Here is a 20,917-nt window from a genome sequence, read left to right on the forward strand (position 1 = left end):
GATTCTGTCTCCCTCTCTCTCTGCCCCTCTCCCACTCTCTCTCTTTCTCTCTCAAAAATAAGTGAACATTAAAAAAAAGTAAAAAAAAAAATGTGACTTCAGCTCAGGTCATGATCTCACAGTTCGTGAGTTTGAGCCCCACATCAAGCTCTCTGTTATCAGCACGGAGCCCACCTCCAGATCCTCTATCTCCCTCTCTCTCTGCCCCTTTCCCCCCCCCCCCCCTCACTCTCTCTCCCTTTAAAAAAAGAATAAACATTAAAAATAAAGGAAATAGCATACTGCAGTTGTACCCTGAAACATGTTTCACATCAGGATATCAATTCTTTCTCTTCACCTCTTGTTCCCTCATTCCCTTGTTCCTATTTCCAGGGAATCTCCTTCACCTTTCAATGAGGTGTTTTTTTTGTTTTGTTTTTGTTTTTTGAAGTTTATTTTTTTAGTAATCTACACCCAACATGGGGCTTGAACTCACAACCCCGAGATCAAGAGTCGTATGTTTTAACTAAGCCAGCCAGGTGCCCTTTCAACAAGAACTTCTTTCTCACTCATTTACTCAACTGGCTCACTCATTCCTACTGATGCCTTATTAATAATGGAGTCATTTATCATTTACTTAATAGTACTTTCCTGTTTAACAAAGCAAACTAAAATATACTTATTATTGGCAATGGCTGAATGATCTGAATACAATACCAAATTTTCTATAATGATATTTTTTATATTTAATTTTTCTAAATCTGAATACAATTTAAGATATATATATTATATATATCTTAACAATTTAAGATATTTATCTATTATATGTATCTTAAGATATATATCTTACATATATATATCTTAAATTGTATTCAGATTTAGAAAAATTAAATATAAAAAATATCATTATAGAAAAATTATCGGTTACTGGTTGGCTCAGTCGGTTGAGCATCCGACTTCGGCTCAAGTCATGATCTCGAGGTCCGTGAGCTCAAGCCCCGAGAATGACTCTATGCTGACAGCCTTGAGCCTGCTTCAGATTCAGTGTCTCCCTCTCTCTCTGCCCCTCCCCCATTCTCTCTCTCTCTCTCTCTCTCTCTCTCAGAAATAAACATTAAAAATGTTTAAATAAAAAAAGGAAAATTATTGAAATTATGACGAGATACACAACAAAAACCACTTATAATTAAAGAGAGCATACATGTGGTAGTTAGTTGGCAAATGCTGCCTATCAATATACAATTTGAATATCAATATACAGATTTGAATATCTTATGCTTTTGTGCTATTGATGTGTTTAATTTTTCTTATATCTGTAAATACACATTTCACTAGGTTTTTTTGTACACTAGTTTTGTATCCTTGAGATACAGAAACAGTTCTGCAGTGTTCCAGGGAACCCCTATTGAGAAATGCTCTTAGTATATGCCATCTCTAGTCCTTACAAGCTCTTTATGCTCTTATGTAAGTCATATATACTGTTTCCAAGGTGAACTGTAAATGTTGAATGAACAAATGAATTTAGAAATGGAGAAGGAACTTACTTTGTTGTTTGATTTACCGAATAATTTCATTTTTTAAAATGTTTATTTATTTTTGATAGAGAGAGAGATACAGTGTGATTGGGGGGGGGGTGGTACGGGGAGAGAGAGAAGGAGACACGGAATCCAAGCTGTCAGCACAGAGCCCAACGCAGGGCTCAAACTCATGAACCATGATATCATAACCTGAACCGAAGTTGGAGGCTTAACAGACTGAGCCACCTAAGTGCCCCCTGAAGTGAGACTCTTAACCAACTAAGCCACCCAGGCACGACCAGAACGCTATTTCCAACGACACTTTTGAGACTCAAATCCATGCTTCAATTTCTTCCTTGAATAACCAATTAAAGTTTAGGACCCAGCAGCAGCCAGTGCCCAAGGGCAAACTAATCACTTGCCAAATCATTCTGTGGCAGGATACCCAGATAGTGACAGTACTCTGCCTCAAGATCAAGGGTAAAAGATTAGGAAGGTGGAGATTTGATGGGTTGGTCATTTTTTTTTTTTTAATTATCTGGCCATTGAACCATAATAAATAGACTTTTTAAAATGGGCTGTTGCTTAATTCAGTTGACTCACAGAGATAGATTAAGGAGTATTAAAGCAAGTTATCTCCCTACTTTCCTACAATCGTATCTCTATCCAACTCAGTCGGCATCTGAAATAAATGTAAATACATTATGATTCAGAAAACATGTATTTAAAGGATATACTTCAAAATGTTAACAGAGATTGTGTTTTGATAGTAAAGTCTGAGGAATTATTTTTTCTTTTTTCATTTCTAAATTTTCCAAATTTTCTACAATGAACGAGTTACTTATGCAATTGCAAAGAACATGAATAAAATTCATATTTTTATGGAGAAATTAAGAAAATGAACTTTGAGAGTATTTCTTGCTCTCCATTTAATCCGAAGGGTGTATCTTTGATCTTATTGGTTTTTCATCAATACATTGTAGTTATAAAAGGTGTTCTTTGGTCAAAAACTTAGTAAACACATGGGAGGGATCTAGCATGCAGTAGATAATTAGCAAACAATAAGCTATTATTTTGATTGTATTAAAATCTGTACTAGCAGTGAGAGACAGAAGCACTAATAAAATCTGAAACCTGCCCTTGAAGAACTCAGTCTAGAAAAGAAACCAGATGTATTAACATATCCTATTACAATATAATGTAATACAATGTATGCTTTAAAGAGGCAAGAATAAAATAAGCCTATAGCATTTAATTTTTGAAACCTTAATTTCCTCTTTCAAGGACAATCAATCTTAGTAAAAGGCAGTATGTTCATTAAAACTTTGAAAACATAAGTATAGGGTGAGTTTATTCCTTCCCAATCAACTCAGTTACTGCAAAATACATATGTGGATCTCTCGTATCTGTATTGGTATTTCTAAACAATTTCACAGTTTTCAAAGTGCATTTTATTTATTTTTAATTTTTTTTTAAGTTTATTTATTTACTTTTGAGAGAGAGACAGAGACAGAGACAGAAAGAGACAGAATGAGCGCGCAGGGCCAGGGGCAGGTTAGAGAGACAGGGGGAGAGAGGATCCCAAGTAGGCTCTGCATCATCAGCACAGTGTCTGATGCAGAACTCGAACTCACCAACCATGAGATCGTGACCTGAGCCGAAATCAAGAGCTGGCAGCTTAACCAACTGAGCCACCCAGGTGTCCCAAGTACATTTTATATACCTAATCCTCATAACAACCTAAAGACAAGCAAAGCAAACAGTCCCCATTTGTAAATAAGTAAACTAAGTCTTCTTCCCAAAGCTAACTAGTGGTATAAATTCAGAATCTGACCCAGGTGATAATGCTTTTACAGCAAACAACATAGAACACATTAAGGGTTTCAAGGTATGGCAATCACGGTGTATATATTTTGTACACATATTTTGATCAATGTTTTTATTTAACTTTGAGAGAGAGAACGAGTGGGGAGGGACAGGGAGAGAGGGACAGGGAAGGAGGGAGGGAGGGAGGGAGAAAGAGAGAAAGAGAGAAAGAGAGAGAGAGAGAGAGAGAGAGAGAGAGAGAGAATCCCAAGCAGGCTCCAAACCGTAAGTGCAGAGCCCGATGCGGGGCTGGAACTAACTAACCATGAGATTATGACCTGAGCTGAAACCAATAGTTGGATGCTTAACTGACTGAGCCACCCAGGTGCCCCTTGATCAATGTTTCAATCTTGGAATGGTCATACATCTAGTTTACATGAAATATCAGGTATTTGAAGTTAGGGTAAGAGAGAATTAGCCTAAATGTTAGTAATACACACAAGGAGACTAGTGATAGCTATTAGCAGTGTCCAAGACAAAATTTCAGAGTAAGCAAGGAGAGGACTCCTTCCTCGTCTATTATTTTCCAGAAATTTAGTATCTTGAGTTACAAAGTATTTTTTAGTAAATATCTCCTCTATTCACTCTAGATTCAATTGTATTACTTGGTGCACATACTCAACAAAAGCACTAACAACACAGGAACTTACCACATTGCGTTAGGACCGTCATATAAGCAAACAGATTAAAGTCTGCAGATATTTAACAAGATTCTCATGACAGTTTCAGCTATATGTCTTTGAATATACAAATACTGATGCCATATTTACATATAATGAATGGAAAATTCTATATAAAGGGTGAAATTTAAATAACTGAAATGACTTAATATCTAGAGAAAAATATTTTTAAAGTATTTCCAACAGTAAATGAGCATTGGAAATCCAGCTTATCCTGGTTTTGATACTGGTTTTGCTCATCTAGCACATTTTAACCTCAATAGAGTACTGATTTTTTTCACCTGTAGAATGTCACAAAAATTCAAAGATTAACATGTATTCTAAAATAAAATTTAGACCATCCATAATGACAGTTTAGATAGCTTTTTAGAGGATCTAGTTTTGTTTTTGGTTTGGGTTTTTAGTAAGCACAGTTTCCTTTTTTTTTTTTTTTTTAAATCAGTAAACATGGTGTACCTGGCTGGCTCAGTCAGAAGAGGGTGCAACTCTTGATCTTGCTGTCATGAGTTCAGGTCCCACACTGGGTGTAGAAATTACATACATACATACATACATACATACATACATACATACACAAACTTAAAAGAGAACAAGCAACTATTTTAAAAAATTATATCAGTAAACACAACTGTAGTATGTGTACTGCCTATCTCCAAAATAAAAGGACTACTACCATTGAAAATTGCTTCTACGGCAACAATTTAAACACTAAAAGCTGGTTTGGGGTTTTAATGAGTGAAGGTACATTAGTGGTCATGTCATCCTATAGTTTAACTATGTATCTAATTAAAACACAGATAAACCAAATAAGCAATAACATGGCATTTTGCTGGTGAGCGCTTAAAACCTCTGATGCTTTTCATGAGTAAGGAGACTAGCATAACTATTGAAGTCATTCTTTAGAACTGTTTTTAACATAAAATTGTACAGATTATACAGAAGAATGATAATGTATTTCTGTGATATTTAAAACTGTATTCCTGGCCAATTCTTGTTAAAAAAGGTGTTATGATACTACATCAAGTTTTAGACTGTAAACTCCTAGAATTTACCATTTCAAGTTATTAGCCTGTAAATTCCAAGCAGTTTTAACCTAGTTTAACATTCAGCTCTTAACAGTTAAAATTAATTGACTTAATCCAATTTCACAACATTTTACACATCATGCTTGAAATGAAATAAAGACACATTATTCTACAATAACGAAGAAGCAAAGATTTGGCCTGCTGTTTGGTAAACTACAGGGTGGACTATCTAGGCTCCTTTGTAAGATACTTTTCCAAGAAACAACTTCTTTTTCTTTAAACAAATACAGTCCTATCATAAACGACATCATCTTTTCGTCTTTAGGAAATCCAGGTGTCATTGCTGAGGTGCAGGGTGGGGCTAAAAAAAAAACAAAAACAAAAACAAAAACAAAAAACCCAAAACTGGTGGAAGGCTTGCAGCCTTGGGAACCAGGATGCTCCAGTTTCTGTCCCAGTCCAGCCCAAGCTCGAATTGTGACCTTGGGAAGCGTCCCCAGGTCAGTGACTCGGTTTCCCTCTTTTCTTAATTATCAGTGCTCTGAGACGGGGGTAGGGGTGGGACCAGCCCCAAGGACTGCAGACAACTGGCTGCAGCACGGTCCAGGTTCACGCAGTTCCTCAAACCTTGAAGCATGTCGCCCCGGATCTCCCTACAAGCTCAGCCACTGGTTCCGCTCAGAGCAGTCCATTCAGGTGCCCCAGCTGGGTACCCCTGGCTCTGCCCGGCGCTCCCCCCACCCTCCTGGTGCCTCGCTGATAGGAAGGGACCTTGCGATCATCCTTCCATCTGCCGAGAAACGCTCCAACTGCCCTTAATTCTCACCCTAGTCCTTCCTCCTTCACAGAATCCCTGACACCGCTGCACTCGAGAGATCCCCCACCTTGGTCTAAAGACCCCTTATCTTTCCTAAGAAGACCTCCCCGTCACATCGCCTTCACCTCCAGAAAACCCTCTTTCACACACCCCGTTCTTCCTCAAACTCTCACGTATTTCCACCCGCCTGCCTTTTGCGGAGCTCCAAAGGACCCTAAGCTCTAGTGGGGAAAAGAGCCTCCCCCACCTCCGCCATCGGGATCTGGGGACCCCTCTCACCTCCACGGTGAGAGATGTGTTTACTGAGGAATCGCTGCTTCTTTCTCGGGTGCAGCAAGGTCGGGTATTTGAGCAACAAGAATGAGGTCACCAAGTACCCTCCTAGGGTGGAGAGAAGGTAAAAAGCCGCGGTGGACGACATTTCAGCCACCGTGTGGGAAGTCTCCCACCTCCGGGCCCTCTGAACTCCGCTGCGGCGGTCGCAACGGCTGCGGCGGCGGCGGCAGCTTCTCGAGGTCTGCTCGCCCCCAGCCGGTGCCAGCGGTGCAGCGCACTTGGAGGCGCCAGCCCTCCACGCAGGCGCAGCCGGACCCCAGCGCCGGAGCAACAAAGGGGCTGCGGTACGCAGGCGCGCTCCGGCTGCTGGGTAGGAGCCTGCAGAGTCCGGTAGTGAGTATTTGTCACCTAGCTCTGTGGTAGACCCAGAGCACTTCAGAAAAGCTCCAAACTGAGGCGAAAGCTTGGAAACCTGCCAGTGTCTTTGCCATCACTCATGCCGAAAAGGCTAGTCAAAGATAGCCTTCAGGAAGGCCTGACATAATTAGAAAATACGCATCAAAAAAGGAAAGTTTCCAGGACACATCTTAGCCCCTACTCTAGGAAGTACAAAGAACTGTTACCAATGGAGGAGTTAAAGCTTGCTAAAATACATAATAAACTCACCTATTTATCTAGCCGAGATAGAGCTTTCCCTATTGTCACACTTACATAAGTTTATCAGTCAAATATTTGAGGGACAGACTCCTCTCATTTCACTGAATATGCAGTCCCCATGCTTTATACAGGATAGGCAGTCAAGAAATATTTGCTGACTTGCAAGTCTATTCACAATAAGACAATGTTGACAAGGTTATAGGTTATTACTTAAAAGTTTTACAAAGACAGGAAACTCAATTCCAGAAGGCCCAACTAGTTTTCCTCTCACCCATACTTCCAGGTTTATATAAGGAAAATGTGGGACAAAGGTCTGTGGCCTCATGCCAGAGGGCAGTGAAGGTCAAGTTGATCACAGTCTTAGAGTCAATCCTGGGTGGGGTCTAGTTGGCTCAGAACTGTAGCTGAAAAAAAGATTTCTGCATCAGTTTACCACCACACTAGTCTATTCCTTTTTTTTTTTTTTTTTTAACTTTTTAAAATACTTATTTTTGAGAGAAAGAGTGAGACAGGGTGAGCTGGGGAGAGCCAGAGAGGGAGACACAGAATCAGAAGCAGTCTCCAGGCTCTGAGCTGTAAGCACAGAGCCTGTCGAGGGGCTTGAACCATGAGCCTTGAGAACATGACCTGAGCCGAAGTCAGAGGCTTAACCGACTGAGCCACCTAGGCGCCCCTATTTCTTGATGTAATATCAAAATATCCTGAGACGTGATAAAGCCTTTATGGAAAAAAAAGAACTAAGTATAAAAATTTCCAAATATAACCACACTTTTTAAGTTAAAACGTTTTAGGGGTGCCTGGGTTGAGCTCAGTTGGTTGAGCTTCGGACTCCTGGCTTCGGCTCAGGTCATGATCTCGGGGTTTCATGGGTTTGGGCCACGCATAGGGCTCCGCACTGACAGTATGGAGCCTGCTTAGGATTCTCTGTCTCCCTCTCTTTCTGCCCCTCCTTTCCCACTATACATATAATTAAAACACTTTAAGGAAATTCATGAGTTGAAAAGTACTGCCTTGTTAAGAATTAAGGGGAGTACTTAGGGCTGCCAAATTCTATCCTACAGAGCATATACACTGGTTGCATATATATATTTGCATAATCTCACCTGAAAGCAACTTTTCTCTAAATTCGATTATTACTATTTTTGATGAGTATAGATCCATGTATATGATAAATATTTTCTGGAAATAATATGTAACTAAGAATATTTAACCTTCAAGTATAGAGTTATCTATGGCTTAGTAGCTAGAGCTCTGGACTTAAAACCCATATACATAGCTATACCATTTGCAAGCTGAGTGACTTTGGGCATAGCTGACTGACTTTGGGCATATTATTTAGTTTAAGCCTCAGTTTCTACATCTGTAAAATGAGGATAGTAGTATCTAACTTCACAGGGGCATTTTGAGGATCTAATGAAGTAAAATGAAAGCATTGAAAGTATCCTGTATAAGTAAAGCATTATGTCAGAAGTAAAAATAGTTTTCTCTAAAATATTACCAAAAAATTTAGGAAAAGTACATAGAAATATCAAAATAAGTAGCCAAGCAGGACCACATATACTTCATTGGAGGCCCAAGAAAATTAAAATTAATTAAAGAACAGGCAAGCAATAATAATAGAAAAACCTCTTTTTTAAAAAAAATTGCACCAATATGACCAGAGATGTCTTTTAGGATAAAGGAGTCAAATTTACAAGAGACACCAAAGTTAATAAGACATTATTTAAATCAAGAATGTAAGGGGTGCCTGGATGGCTCAGTTGGTTAAATGTCTGACTCTTGATTTCAACTTGGGATTTTCTCTGTCCCTCTCTCTCTGCCCCTCTCCCTTGCTCTCTCTCTCTCTCTCTCTCTCTCTCACTCAAAATAATTAAATAAACTTAAAAAAGAATGGAAATTAGTACAATCAGTTGTCATGGGGAGAAAATGTTAAAAAATAAAGCATATCAGAAATCGCTGACCTGTTTCATCATAAAGAAAAAACTGATGTCTGTAGAGGTTAAGTAGTTTGCCTAAGACTACACACCTAGTGACTGACGTTATAAAGGTCACCAATCTTAATTAACTTCAAGGGGTTGGTTGGAGAAGATAGTATTGATCTTCTGAAAAATAAAAGATTAATGAATGATTCCTTAGGTTGTCATTTCAATCCCAACTCCAATTGCACTGCCCAAATCATTAGTGCACTAGATAGCAGATGCAATTGCCTAGGAATATATATCACTGGGATCAGAGGGCATTTACCCGAGTTCTGAAGGAACCCATAAATTACGTTGTGATACTATTCAAAATAAGAAAACTGGTGATTAGATTGGTAGACTGCCGTCAAGATTCCCAGCTATGACAATGGGAATGTGATACTAGGCTAGAACATGGTTCAACTTTCTGTAGGGCAATTTAGCAATATGTATCAAAATGCAAAATGTGTATATCCCTTGCCCCAACAATCCAAGGTCTAACAGTTTATTCTGCAAAGAAAGCTTCACAAGTATTATTAAACAGGGTATGAATGCATCATGATGTTCCATCATTGTTTGTAGGAGCCCTAAGTCAGAAAGAACCTAAATATCAAATAACAAAAGACAGACTGTAAATCATTTGGGAAAATGATGCAGCCATTAATGACATACTTTCATTTATTGACAGGAAAAATGGCTGCCACATGTTGTTGAGTGAAAAAAAGTACATTACAAAAGAAGATGTACTCTGCAATTATTTAAAATTGAATACATATTTGCATGTGCATAAATGCATAGAGATGCCTAGAAGGATATTCACTAAAATGTTGCAAGTGGTTGACAGAGTACTAGCAGAGCAACAGAATTTCAAGTAATTTATTCTTACCTTTAAACATTTTTAAAATAAGGGATATAGTGACTGCATACTGGTTTTACAAAAACATCTAAGATATATTCAAAAACAAAACAAAAAACAATGTTTTAAATGGGATTATAAATTAGGTAGTCTTACTTTTATATTGAGAAAACAGCTAGGATAAAATCAAAGATAAAAATCACTGGAAATTCAAGTACTGTACATATAACTTAGTAGGAAAAAGGGAGTAATAATGAACTGTTGTAACATAGTCCTCTAAGAGTGGAATAAAAAGGAAGTATAGGATATAATTTACACCTTAGAAATTTGTCTTATACCTATTCAAGTAGAAAATGATTTTTAGGGTGCCTGGGTGGCTCAGTTGGTTAAGCTTCCAGCTCTTGATTTTGGCTCAGGTCATGATCTCAGGGTTCATGGGATTGAGCCCTGGGTCAGGCTGATAGCACAGAGTCTGCTTGGGATTCTCTCTCTCCCTCTCTCTCTGTCTCTCTCTCTGCCCCTCCCTCATGCTTTCTCTCTCTCAAAATAAACACTAAAATAAGTAAATAAATGAATAAATAAACCACAGAAAGATACAAGAGGAAAGGTACAAATCAAGTCTACAAAACTGCTATACATCATGGTGCTTACTGCAGTGTTTTGCAGGCACTAGGCACTGTTTACCTGATTATAAAAGGTAGGACTAAAACTAACCAAAATTTATTCACCATCTCCAAAACTATTAGAATTATGGTATACCTTTAAAAAGTAAATTCAAGATAAATTATAGTTATTATCAACGATATTTATGTGCCAGAGCACCTGGGTGGCTCAGTCAGTTGAGCGTCAGACTTCAGTTCAGGTCATGATCTCACTGCTTATGGGTTTGAGCCCCCTGTTCAGGCTCTGTGCAGACTGCTGGGAGCCTGGAGCCTGCTTTGGATCTGTGTCTCCTTCTTTCTCTGCCCCTCCCCCACTCACACTCTGTCTGTCTCTCTCTCTCTCTCTCTCAAAAATAAATAAACATTTTAAAAAATTTATGTATGTGCCCCTCTATTACTCCTCACAAATATCCATTGTGATAAATAATAATTATCTTTTTCATTTTAGAGAAAACAATACTTAAGAATTAAGTAAATTGTCCAGGTTTCTTAAGTGGTAGATTTTTTCTTTTTCTTTTTTTTTTGCTTCAATTTACTATAGTACTATTTTATACAGGAGAAAATCTGGAACAAAAGATGGTATAATATAAAGACTCAGGGGATGCCTAGGTGGCTCAGTTGGTTAAGTGTCCAACTTCAGCTCAGGTCATGATCTCGTGGTCCATGGGTTCGAGCCCCGCATCGGGCTCTGTGCTGACAGCTCAGAGCCTGGAGCCTGCTTCGGATTCTGTGTGTCTCTCTCTCTGCTCCTCCCCTGCTCACACTCTGTCTCTTTCTCTCAAAAATAAATAAACATTAAAAAATTTTAAAGATTCAGTTCAGTTTTAGACAGAATCAAGATTCATAGTCTTAAAAGAAACTACGAAGCTTTGGTGGTATCATGCCAAATGTTTTTCTGACATTAAAAACTCATCCATTCATATGTCTTAAGACCAGAGTCATATATTCAGTTGGAGGAATTGGCAGTTTTCATTCTTATATTTTTTTGAAAAGGAAGAGCACAGCTTTAAAATTAGAGTTCTCAATTTAAATTCTGACTTTGCTACTCCCTAGGTATGTGACCTTGAACAAATTATTTAACCACTTCAACCTTCAATTTCTTGGTCTATAAAATAGGGGTAATATTTATCTTGCAATATTTTGAGGATTAGAGGCAATGTAGACAAAACATGTAGTAATATCCTAACAAGTGGATATTCATAAATAGCTATTATTGTGTGCCATTCAATAAAGAGTAGCTATTTTATTCTTGTAAATCAGGCTTTCCTAGTCCCACTTTTCTAATTTCTTTGTTTTACTTTTTCTTGGAACTTGTTTGCTTTTCAACTAAGATACAGATTTCCTGTTTAAGTAGTACAGAGGAACCTAACTTTAATCCAACATGTGAAGCCATTTTAAAAAATCAGAATAACATAATACACATGACAGAAAGATTTATCATATTAGTTCTTTAAATAATAAGCACTCCTTGAATAAAATATAATTTACTTCCTAAAATTCTATGCAACTTTTCATAGACACATCACAGGATATCCTGTGAAGTCCCTCCTGACCTAGTGATTCTTTAAAAAAAAAAAAACCAAAAACAAAGACGAAACAATTTAGGGGTACCTGGGTGGTTCAGCTGGTTAAGCGTGGGACTTTGGCTCAGGTCATGATCTCTGGTTTGTGGGTTCCAGCCCCACGGCAGGCTCTGTGCTGACAGCTAGGAGCCTGGAGCCTGCTTCAGATTCGTTGTGTGTGTCTCTCTCTCAAAAATAAACATTAAAACATTTTTTCAAAAATCAATTTCAGGGCAACTGGGTAGCTCAGTTGTTTAAGTATCTGACTCCAGCTCAGGTCATGATCTTGCCATCTGTGAGTTCAAGCCCCCCTGACACTTGTGTCAGGCTCTGTGCTGAGAGCTCAGAGCCTCGAGCCTGCTTCAGATTCTGTCTCCCTTTCTTCTGCCCCTCCCCCACTCGAGCTTTCTTTCTCTCTCTCTCTCAAAAATAAACATTAAAAAAAAACTTTTTAAATCAAAAAATTTGAATCATCTGCTTATATTTCCATAAAAAAAGAAACATCTGCTAAGCAAAGGACAATGCAAGAGCTGCTACAGAATAAACATAATTTCTTTAATAAAATCATCATTTTTGAAGTTTGCTGACTAAGGTTTGTATCAGTAATGAGAAAAGCAGTAAGCGATACAAACTGCATAGTCCACATTTCTCTAATGCAACACTCTATGAGCCAATTTATGGATAAAAACAAACATGCAGAAGTTCTGCAACTGTTTTTTAAGCAGGCTATAAATAGAAATAGCATACAAAGTTTGTTTCAGAAGTTCAAATTAGGGTGGCTTCTGCAATCAAAAAACATTAAGGAAAATCACTAATTTAAGCAGGAATATAAAGTTTTTCCATATAGAATGACATCAAAGAAACAAAGGAAGGAAAAGGCACGAGTTTGCTCTTTTGACACCTAATTTTTCTTACAAACTAATTTGTTACGGTTTCTTTAATCTACCAGTTTATACAACTTGTTATTCAAGTCTTAGATGCTACTAAAAAAACAAAACCATTATTAATACAGGTCCTACAAAGCAATCTAGTTATATTTCCAAATGCAGTAGCCTATTTAATAAAACCAACCAAGAACCATGCTTAATACAAAAGCAATTGTGATTGTTAAAACTGATATACAAGGAATTATAAATTAAAAGGATGAAAAATAAAGATGGGATGCAAGAAAAATGTAGGTTAATTTTCATATTGGCTCACATTCTCCTTTAAAAAAAGTTTTTTTAATGTTATTTTTTTGAGAGAAGAGCGTGAGAGGAGGAGGGGCAGAGAGAGAGACACAGAATCTGAAGCTGACTTCAGTCTCTGAGCTGTCAGCACAGACCACAAAATCATGGCCTGAGTCAAAGTCAGATGCTTAACTGACTGGGCCACCCTCACAGACTCCTTCTCTTAATTGAACTATAATAAAATTGGCATAAAAATATAGTCACAGTTCTAAATTGGCTATTACATTTTCTCCCCTAACATCAAAATCTAAACTGCTTTACGTTGGTAGCAAGATGTATTAAGCAAATGCTGTATTTCATACATATTGAGACTAAAATCTCCAGTTCTTTTTACCCAGTATTTCAAAATCAATGTTTCCAGGAAAATATAATCAATTACACTACAATTTTGGTGTGTTCACTTATTCCGTGTATTTATTTAATTGGTGATAAATTAGCATCATGTTGATGCTGGTGAAAGTTAACCATAGATTGATAGACTCTCTATCATTTAGTGGTTGTTTCACATACAGAAATTCTTACAGGGTAACTTTTTATTTTTTTTTTAACGTTTATTTTTGAGACAGAGACAGAGCATGAACGGCGGAGGGTCAGAGAGAGGGAGACACAGAATCCAAAACAGGCTCCAGGCTCTGAGCTGTCAGCACAGAGCCCGACACGGGGCTCGAACTCACGGGCTGAGAGATCATGACCTGAGCCAAAGTCGGCCGCCCAACCGACTGAGCCACCCAGGCGCTCCCCTGGGTAACTTTTTAAAGGGTAAAGTGTGTATTAATATTTTGGATTAAAAAGTTTTACTTCAGGGGCACCTGGCTCAGTTGGTAGAGTAAGCAATTCTGATCTCGGGGTTGTGAGTTCAAGCCCCAGGCTGTGTGTAGAGATTACTTAAAAAAAAAAGAAAAAAGGCCTTAGTGCACCTGAGTAGCTCAGTTGGTTAAGCAGCCAACTCTTGGTTTCAGCTCACATCATGATCTGATGTTTTGTGGGTTCAAGCCCCATATCAGGCTCCAAGCTGGCAGCATAGAGTCTGTTTGGGATTCTCTCTCTCTCCTCCTCTCTTTCTTTTGCTCTCACTCTTGCTCTCTCAAAATAAATAAATAAACTTAAAAAAATAATAAAGCCTTAAAAAAAAGTATTATTTCAGATAGCATTCCTTTAAAATATGCTATCGCATCAGTCCAGGAATAAAATGGCAAAAACAAAACAATTTGACTCAGGTACTAGAATTGTGAGCCAAACAATAGGGCTTTTTTTGCAATTAATCCTCATACTTTTGCCAGATAACCTACTGGATCATCTTGTTTTGAAAATAATTTCAGAAGCAGCATCTTAAGGAAAATCCCAGCTAAAACATCATTTTTTAACCAAAACAAAATTTTGGTTCAACATGATTAGGCAACATTCAGTTATGATAGAAACATGTTTTATTATGGACAGTGAAACAGAAACAAAAAAAAACCCCAAAGGTATCAACCAGATATTTATGTCCTTTCCTGCAAGAACCAATGTTTATTAAGAAGGTACAGGCCCATTTACAATAAATATCAATAACATCATGAAAGAGTGGAACTATTGTATCAATACTGAACTCCTGTAACCAAAGCACATTCTGTATTTAAGGAAACACAGCATACACGTACCAAAACAAAAACAAAGAAACAAAATGAAAAAAAAACCAAACCCATACACAGCAAAATCAAACATCAGCCTTAAAATGGAACCAGCTATAGGGGCACCTGCGTGGCTTAGTCAGTTGAGCATCGACTTCGGCTCAGGTCATGATCTCACGGGTTGGGTTCAAGGCCCACGTCAGGCTCTGTATTGACTCAGAGCCTGGAGCCTGCTTCAGATTCTGTGTCTCCCTCTCTCTCTGCCCTCCCCTCCCCACACTGTCTGTCTCTCCTTCAAAAATAAATAAACATTAGAAAAAAAATATTTTTTTAATTAAAAAAAAAAGATGGAACTGGCTATAAAACACTTATTGTGTTACTGCTTTAAGAACTCCACGGAGCACCTTGTAACTCATTAACTGCACGTTTTCCTTAGGAGGGAAACAAGGTCCTCTCTCAGTCACATATGCATAAGGAAATCTCAAAACCCAGAGGCCATCTGGTGGAAGAGTGATTTCTTGTTTTTCTGGGTAGAATACTGGACATGGTGGTGGGCCTGGTTGAACCTGAAAAGTAAAGGCAATATACTTATTTTTGCATTTTTCATTAAGAAATACCTGAAAGATAAGTGCCTAAACAAACAGTAAGTTCAAAGAGCATATAAGATTAAGCAGGTAATAGGCAAACTAATCATATCCAAAATTACATTATTGAGTCTCAAATATTATCCTATTTTTCTACAGATTTTTCTTTTTTTTTCCTACAGATTTTTAAGTTCTGCCTTTGATCTAAACAATGTGAATTGATGGTGTGAACTGAGAAATACACCCGCAATTTATTTTTCAAGAACTAGATTAGGTATAAAAGGTAATTAAGATTAAGACCTATTTAATGAAATATTAGATATTATCCTGCACTTTTTAAAAAACAATCAAAACAAGCATCAGCATTTTTTGTCTGAAAACAGAAAAGAGTCATATTTCTTACCTGGGGCATTAGTATTATCTGCAAAGGAGCATCAGGAACTACAACAAAAAGCCTCATAAGTTGAGCATAATGTGGTTTTAGCCCTCTACCCTGAGATGATGACAGAATATATAAGGGCATATCACTATTCAGGGCTTTTAAAGCGGACTCCTTTGGCCCACTTCCCATTACTTTCATTACTTTGTCAGGTCCTGAACACATAAACCTCCGACCTCTAGAGTCTTCATATTCAAAGCCCACAAATGCTCGAGCTATGTCATCTCTCCGTCTTCCTCTTCCCATTACTACTGCACTTCTCTTTCCAGGAATAGCTTTATTTGGAGCAGGCCAAGAATTTGTGTCTAAGTCTCCTTCATCTTCAGCTCTAGTCCTGATGACAATGTCCCAAGGCATAAGATAGTTTGTTCCTGGAATGAAGCCTTGTTGGTCTAAACCTGTATGAAAGTTATAAGACTTAGCAGGGCCTAATTTAACCAATGACCAGCTGGAGAATTTGGGTAGTAGACCTTTAGGGCAATTTGAATGTAACATGCCTGGGAGATACTCAACTGTGGATGCCTGTCTATCAACCAAGTTTGGTCTCTTCTCAGTTTTTACTTCTCCTTGACCATGAACTTCTGGATTATCTCCTCCTGCTTGTGGATCAGCTGGATAGGTACCTAAACTATCTGTGGACTGGCCTAAACTCAAAGCTAAACTCAGGCTTGTGCTCTCTCCTTGGGTTTGAGGTTCTTTTTCTTTAAGTTTATCAGCATCTGCATCTGGAGGGGCAGGAGAAGATTCATTTTTGGCAGGAGCAGGATCTGGAGTACTTGGTTCAAATACTGGGAAATTGATATGATCCAATTTTCCACAACATTTTTCTTCCAGAAGCTATGGAGGAAGAAACAAAACAAAACAACTCTGTGACCTTTTCATTTAAAATAACAGATTCTTCACTCTAAAAAGCAAGATTAACAATTAATGGGTAAGGGGTGCCTAGGTGGCTCAGTCGGTTAAGCGTCTGGCTTCGGCTCAGGTCACAATCTCACCATTTGTGAGCCTGAGCCCTGCGTCAGGATCTGTGCTGATGGCTCAGAGCCTGGAGCCTGCTTCAGATTCTATGTCTTCCTCTCTCTCTGCCCTTCCCCTGCTCATGCTGTCCCTGTCTCTCTCAAAAATAAATAAACATTAAAAAAAAAAGTTAATGGGTAAGCAAATAAGTTCATATAAAGAACTTTCCCTTGTCTATATATCACACTCAAGTCACATTTACTTTTCTAGATTTTTTTCTAACATTAAAATAAAAATGTTTATTTATTTGAGGAGCCTGGGTTGCTCAGTCAGTTAAGCATCTGACTCTTGGTTTTGGCTCAGGTCATGATCCCACAGTTGGTGAGATCGAACAGCCGCATTGGGCTCTGTGCTGAAAGCACGGAACCTGCTTGGGATTCTTTCTCGCCCCTCTCTCTGCTTCTCCCCCCACTCATGCTCTCTCCCTCAAAATAAATAAACTTAAAAAACTTTTTTTAATTAAAATTTTTAAAAATGTTTATTTATTTATTTTGAGAGGGAGAGAGCGAGTGTGAGTGGGGGAGAGGCAGAGAGAGAGGAGAGAGAGGATCCTAAGCAGGCTCAACTCTGTCAGCGTAGACCCTGTTGCGGGGCTTGATCTCATAAACCATGGGATCATGACCTGAGCTGAAATCAAGAGCCAGATGCTTAACTGAGAGAGCCTCCCAGGTGCCCCTACTTTTCTAAATATTTTGCTTCTGAAAATATGTACTTGTACTTAGATGGTAGTTAAAAAGAAAAAAAAAGAAAGGAAGAAAGAAAGAAAGAAAGAAAGAAAGAAAGAAAAGGGAGGAAGATGAAAAAATCAGAGTCTACCTGATAAAAGTCATAGTTAGCTGCCTTGATATCAAAGGGATCATCTCGAGGTGCTTGTTTCCTTCCACAGTTACAGGCACCAGTAGATCGAGCTCGGCTGTTGTGATACAGCACAGGAGGATTTCTATCAGCCTCTGGTTTTTCTCCTGGAAAACGTAACACTTACTGTTAATTTCACACACACAATGCAGAGTCAAAGTTATTTTATATTCTATTGCATCTAACCCCAAAATTTCTCCAAACAGTACTTTGGAAATGAGATTATAAAAACAAACAAACACCAAAAACACAAAACCTTGAGGATATACACATAACAGAAGAAGCACTGAAAATTCTTAAAATGATACACATTTTCAATCTAAAGTTTTAGATGTTTAGGGTTTCTTTTTTTTTTTTAAGATGTTTAGGGGTTCTAAGTACATTTTATCATCATCATGGTGACCTTACATTTTCAATGAATTCATTTTAGTTCAATAAAAACTCCAAAATAAAAATGTTAATATGAAATTTCTGAAACTTTATACTCTTTAATAATTCTAATTTAATAATCCCCTATGGATCATCCTTTAAATACAAGAAAATAATTAGTAGTCATAGTTGTTATTTTCTTTCTACAACAGGAGAGAAAACTTAAATTTGATTCAACTAAATTTCTGTGGGGCTTTTTATAATTATCAATACATAGTGAAAAGCCTCCCTTAAAACAAGAATAAATGGCACCTGGCTGGCTCAGTCAATAGAGTATGCGACTCTTCATCTTGGGGTTGTGTGTTTGAGCCCCACATTAGGCATAGAGATTACTTACAAAAATAAATAAAATAATAATAATAATCTTTAAAAAAAAAGAATAAAAACACAGCTCAGTTTTGATTTCAAAATGCTGAGAAAATTTTAGCTACCTGATTTAGGTAATGAGTGAAACTTATGTACACAGTGTTGATCAGTTAAACTCCTTTCCTCACAGAGCTGATGGCCATTGCTCCAAAACTTGTAGCAGTCCTCATGTAACTGCATGGCATACTTGTGAAAGGCTGGACCCCTAGCATGTTGACTGTATACTCGAAGAGCCTGGGCAAGCTGATTCTTATGGACAGTCATTGTGTAGTTATGAGGCAAGTTTGACTGATAGGCACTATGGGCCATGGGTAAAGCTTTTTGGCACCGGTTTTCTGAGAATTTGGTGTCAATATCCAAAAACCCTTCCAAGACTTTAATACTGCTTAAAATCTTAGATGTTAGCTCCCCAGTAGGAGATCCCAGGTCCTCCTCTTTCCCATCTATAGCTACTTCATACAGTTTTGAAGCTGCTGAGATCCACTTCTGATAAGTGGGAAGTTCAAAATGGGAAGGCTGTGGGTTCCTGCCCACACTGTCATCAAAACCTTTCTTGCTTAGGACTAACTCCACATGCTGCCATAGAAACTCCCGAAGAGTGAAATCCACTAGCTGCCCTGAAGAACTGGAACTGCTGCTGTCAATGTGAAAAGAAAGCTGCTGTCGGCTATGCTGCCTCATCACCTGGTATCGCCTGGGCCCAGAAAGGGGTGCAGGCACCAGCAAAGATTCTGGGTCCTTCACAGTACAATGACTCCTAAGTTGGTCCAGCAACATGCCTACTGGGTCCTCCTCTTGGCTTCCGGGAACTATGTACACAAAAGCCTGGTTGGCAGGCACAGTAAAGAGGCAATTGATACTCTGATTAGTTAAGACTCGACTCTTCCTAAAGATTCTATAGATCTGGTCCTCCAGGGCATGCTGCAGTCTCCTTTTGGGAGAATGTTTCTTGGGCTTGTCTGGATGAGTTGGGTCTTGGCTCCGAGGGGGTTCCACTTTGAGGGCTCCATTGAGTTGAAAGAGGAAAAGGAGTCTAGGAGGGCAAGGTCGGCAGTTTAGTTTCCAGTCTTTGCCAACCGGACAATCCTTAATGGCTGTTTTGAGGAGGGGCAGTACCTTCTGTCTCAGTCCATCAAGGGCTCTGAATACTCGATCATACGTGATGTCAAAAGAGCAAGTGGGATGGACCAGAAGCAGGATGTGACAAACGGAGAAAAGGTAAAGGAGACTGAGACACTGCAGCTTCTCTTGGTGCTTCCAGAACTCGTGCGCTTCTGCATGAGGTAAAGAGAGGCCACCTCCTGCTTCCCCACTCTGAAGGGCACGACAAGCCCGCAGAAGCTGGGAATTGTCACAGATGGAAGTGAGAAGAAGATAAAGAACTTTGCTTTCTTGATTGTAATAGGCCTGCAGAAGACTGTAATCCTGGGAGCCTGGCTCAGTTCGGTTCCCTTCAGCGGTAGCTACACCTCCCCGAACTGAATCCCCCGCCCCAGCCCCAGCCCCAGCCCCAGTGTCTCCGGCTCCACCAGCCTCCCCGACGGCGCCAGCCTCGGTCCTGATTCCAGGCCCTGAGTCCCCAGGATCTTGGTGGCGAAAGAGGGGAAAGACCTGTCGGTCGCAAACCGTATTCACAAGTGAGAACTTCTCGGAATTCAGTCGCAGAGCCGTCTTGCCGAAGATTCCTACCACGCAGATCTCATCCTCTCGCCAAGGAGGCTCGGGTCCACCAGCCACGCTCCCTCCGCCCTCTGTAGGGGACCCCTCGGGACTTTCAGAGCCGGTCCAGGATGAAGCGCCCATTAGAAGCTCTCGCAAGCTGACAGGACCCGCCATGGTGCAGAGACTTCTTTGGACTCTTTCCGGTCCGCCCTGAAAACCTAACCGGCTTTCGTCCAACTTTAAAATCCCTCCTCCGCTTCTTCAGTTCCTGCTTTCCTCTCATTTTTAGGTTCCGCACCTCGCTCATCCTCTCCTGGTTTTTGCGGTTTTCCCTACTCCTCTACCACGGTTTAAGATTTTCCTCAACCGGGGACTGTGGGAATTGAGAGATTAAAAAAAAAAAAAAGTGGAAACAGCTGGTTTGCATTTCAAGGAGTACAAAAACACTGCAAAAGAAGCTTGTCAAGTGACTTGCAAAAATGGAAAAATGGTTCAGTTTAAGCTCTAAAATCTTGATATAGAAGGCGTAGTCTTCAGGACGAAGGGGGAGTTAGAAATGCAGAATCTCAGGCTCCAATCCAGACCTACCGAATCAGAGCATGCATTTCAACTAAATGCTAACGAATAGTTTCACTGCCCTAAAAATCCTCTGTGTGCCAACTATTCATTCTGCCAACCCCTAGCAACCACTGATATTTTTCCTGTCTCCATAGTTTGGCCTTTTCTGCAGTGTCATATAGTTGGAATAATACAGTATATAACCTTTTCAGATTGGCTTCTTTCACTTAGTAATATGCATTTAAGTTTCCTCCATGTCTTTTCATGCTTTGATAGCTCATTTCTCTTTAGTGTTGAATAATATTCTGTTACC

At 39.1% G+C, this 20,917-nt stretch overlaps 2 protein-coding genes across 3 annotated transcripts in view; both read right to left on the minus strand.

Annotated features, from left to right (window-relative positions):
* The window catches only part of GDPD1 (glycerophosphodiester phosphodiesterase domain containing 1), a 50,662-nt gene extending 44,236 nt beyond the window's left edge, over nucleotides 1-6,426 (minus strand). Inside the window, exon 1 of one of the 2 annotated variants that reach the window (XM_047833192.1) lies at nucleotides 6,164-6,426. In XM_047833192.1, coding sequence (XP_047689148.1) covers nucleotides 6,164-6,305 — 142 coding nt within the window. In that variant the 5' untranslated portion in view covers nucleotides 6,306-6,426. The remainder of the gene's footprint in view (nucleotides 1-6,163) is intronic. The other variant, XM_047833190.1, reaches the window with a different exon arrangement.
* An 8,503-nt stretch (nucleotides 6,427-14,929) lies between these two features.
* On the minus strand, nucleotides 14,930-20,243 carry SMG8 (SMG8 nonsense mediated mRNA decay factor). Its single transcript, XM_047833186.1, has 4 exons — nucleotides 18,450-20,243; nucleotides 17,551-17,696; nucleotides 15,682-16,554; nucleotides 14,930-15,260 (listed from the first exon to the last, which is right to left on the minus strand). The coding sequence occupies exons 1-4, from the start codon at nucleotides 20,218-20,220 to the stop codon at nucleotides 15,063-15,065; spliced, it is 2,988 nt and encodes a 995-aa protein (XP_047689142.1). The 5' UTR covers nucleotides 20,221-20,243; the 3' UTR covers nucleotides 14,930-15,062.
* Nucleotides 20,244-20,917: the final 674 nt, after the last annotated feature.

This window comes from Prionailurus viverrinus, chromosome E1 (genome assembly GCF_022837055.1).
Source record: "Prionailurus viverrinus isolate Anna chromosome E1, UM_Priviv_1.0, whole genome shotgun sequence".
NCBI lineage: Eukaryota > Metazoa > Chordata > Mammalia > Carnivora > Felidae > Prionailurus > Prionailurus viverrinus.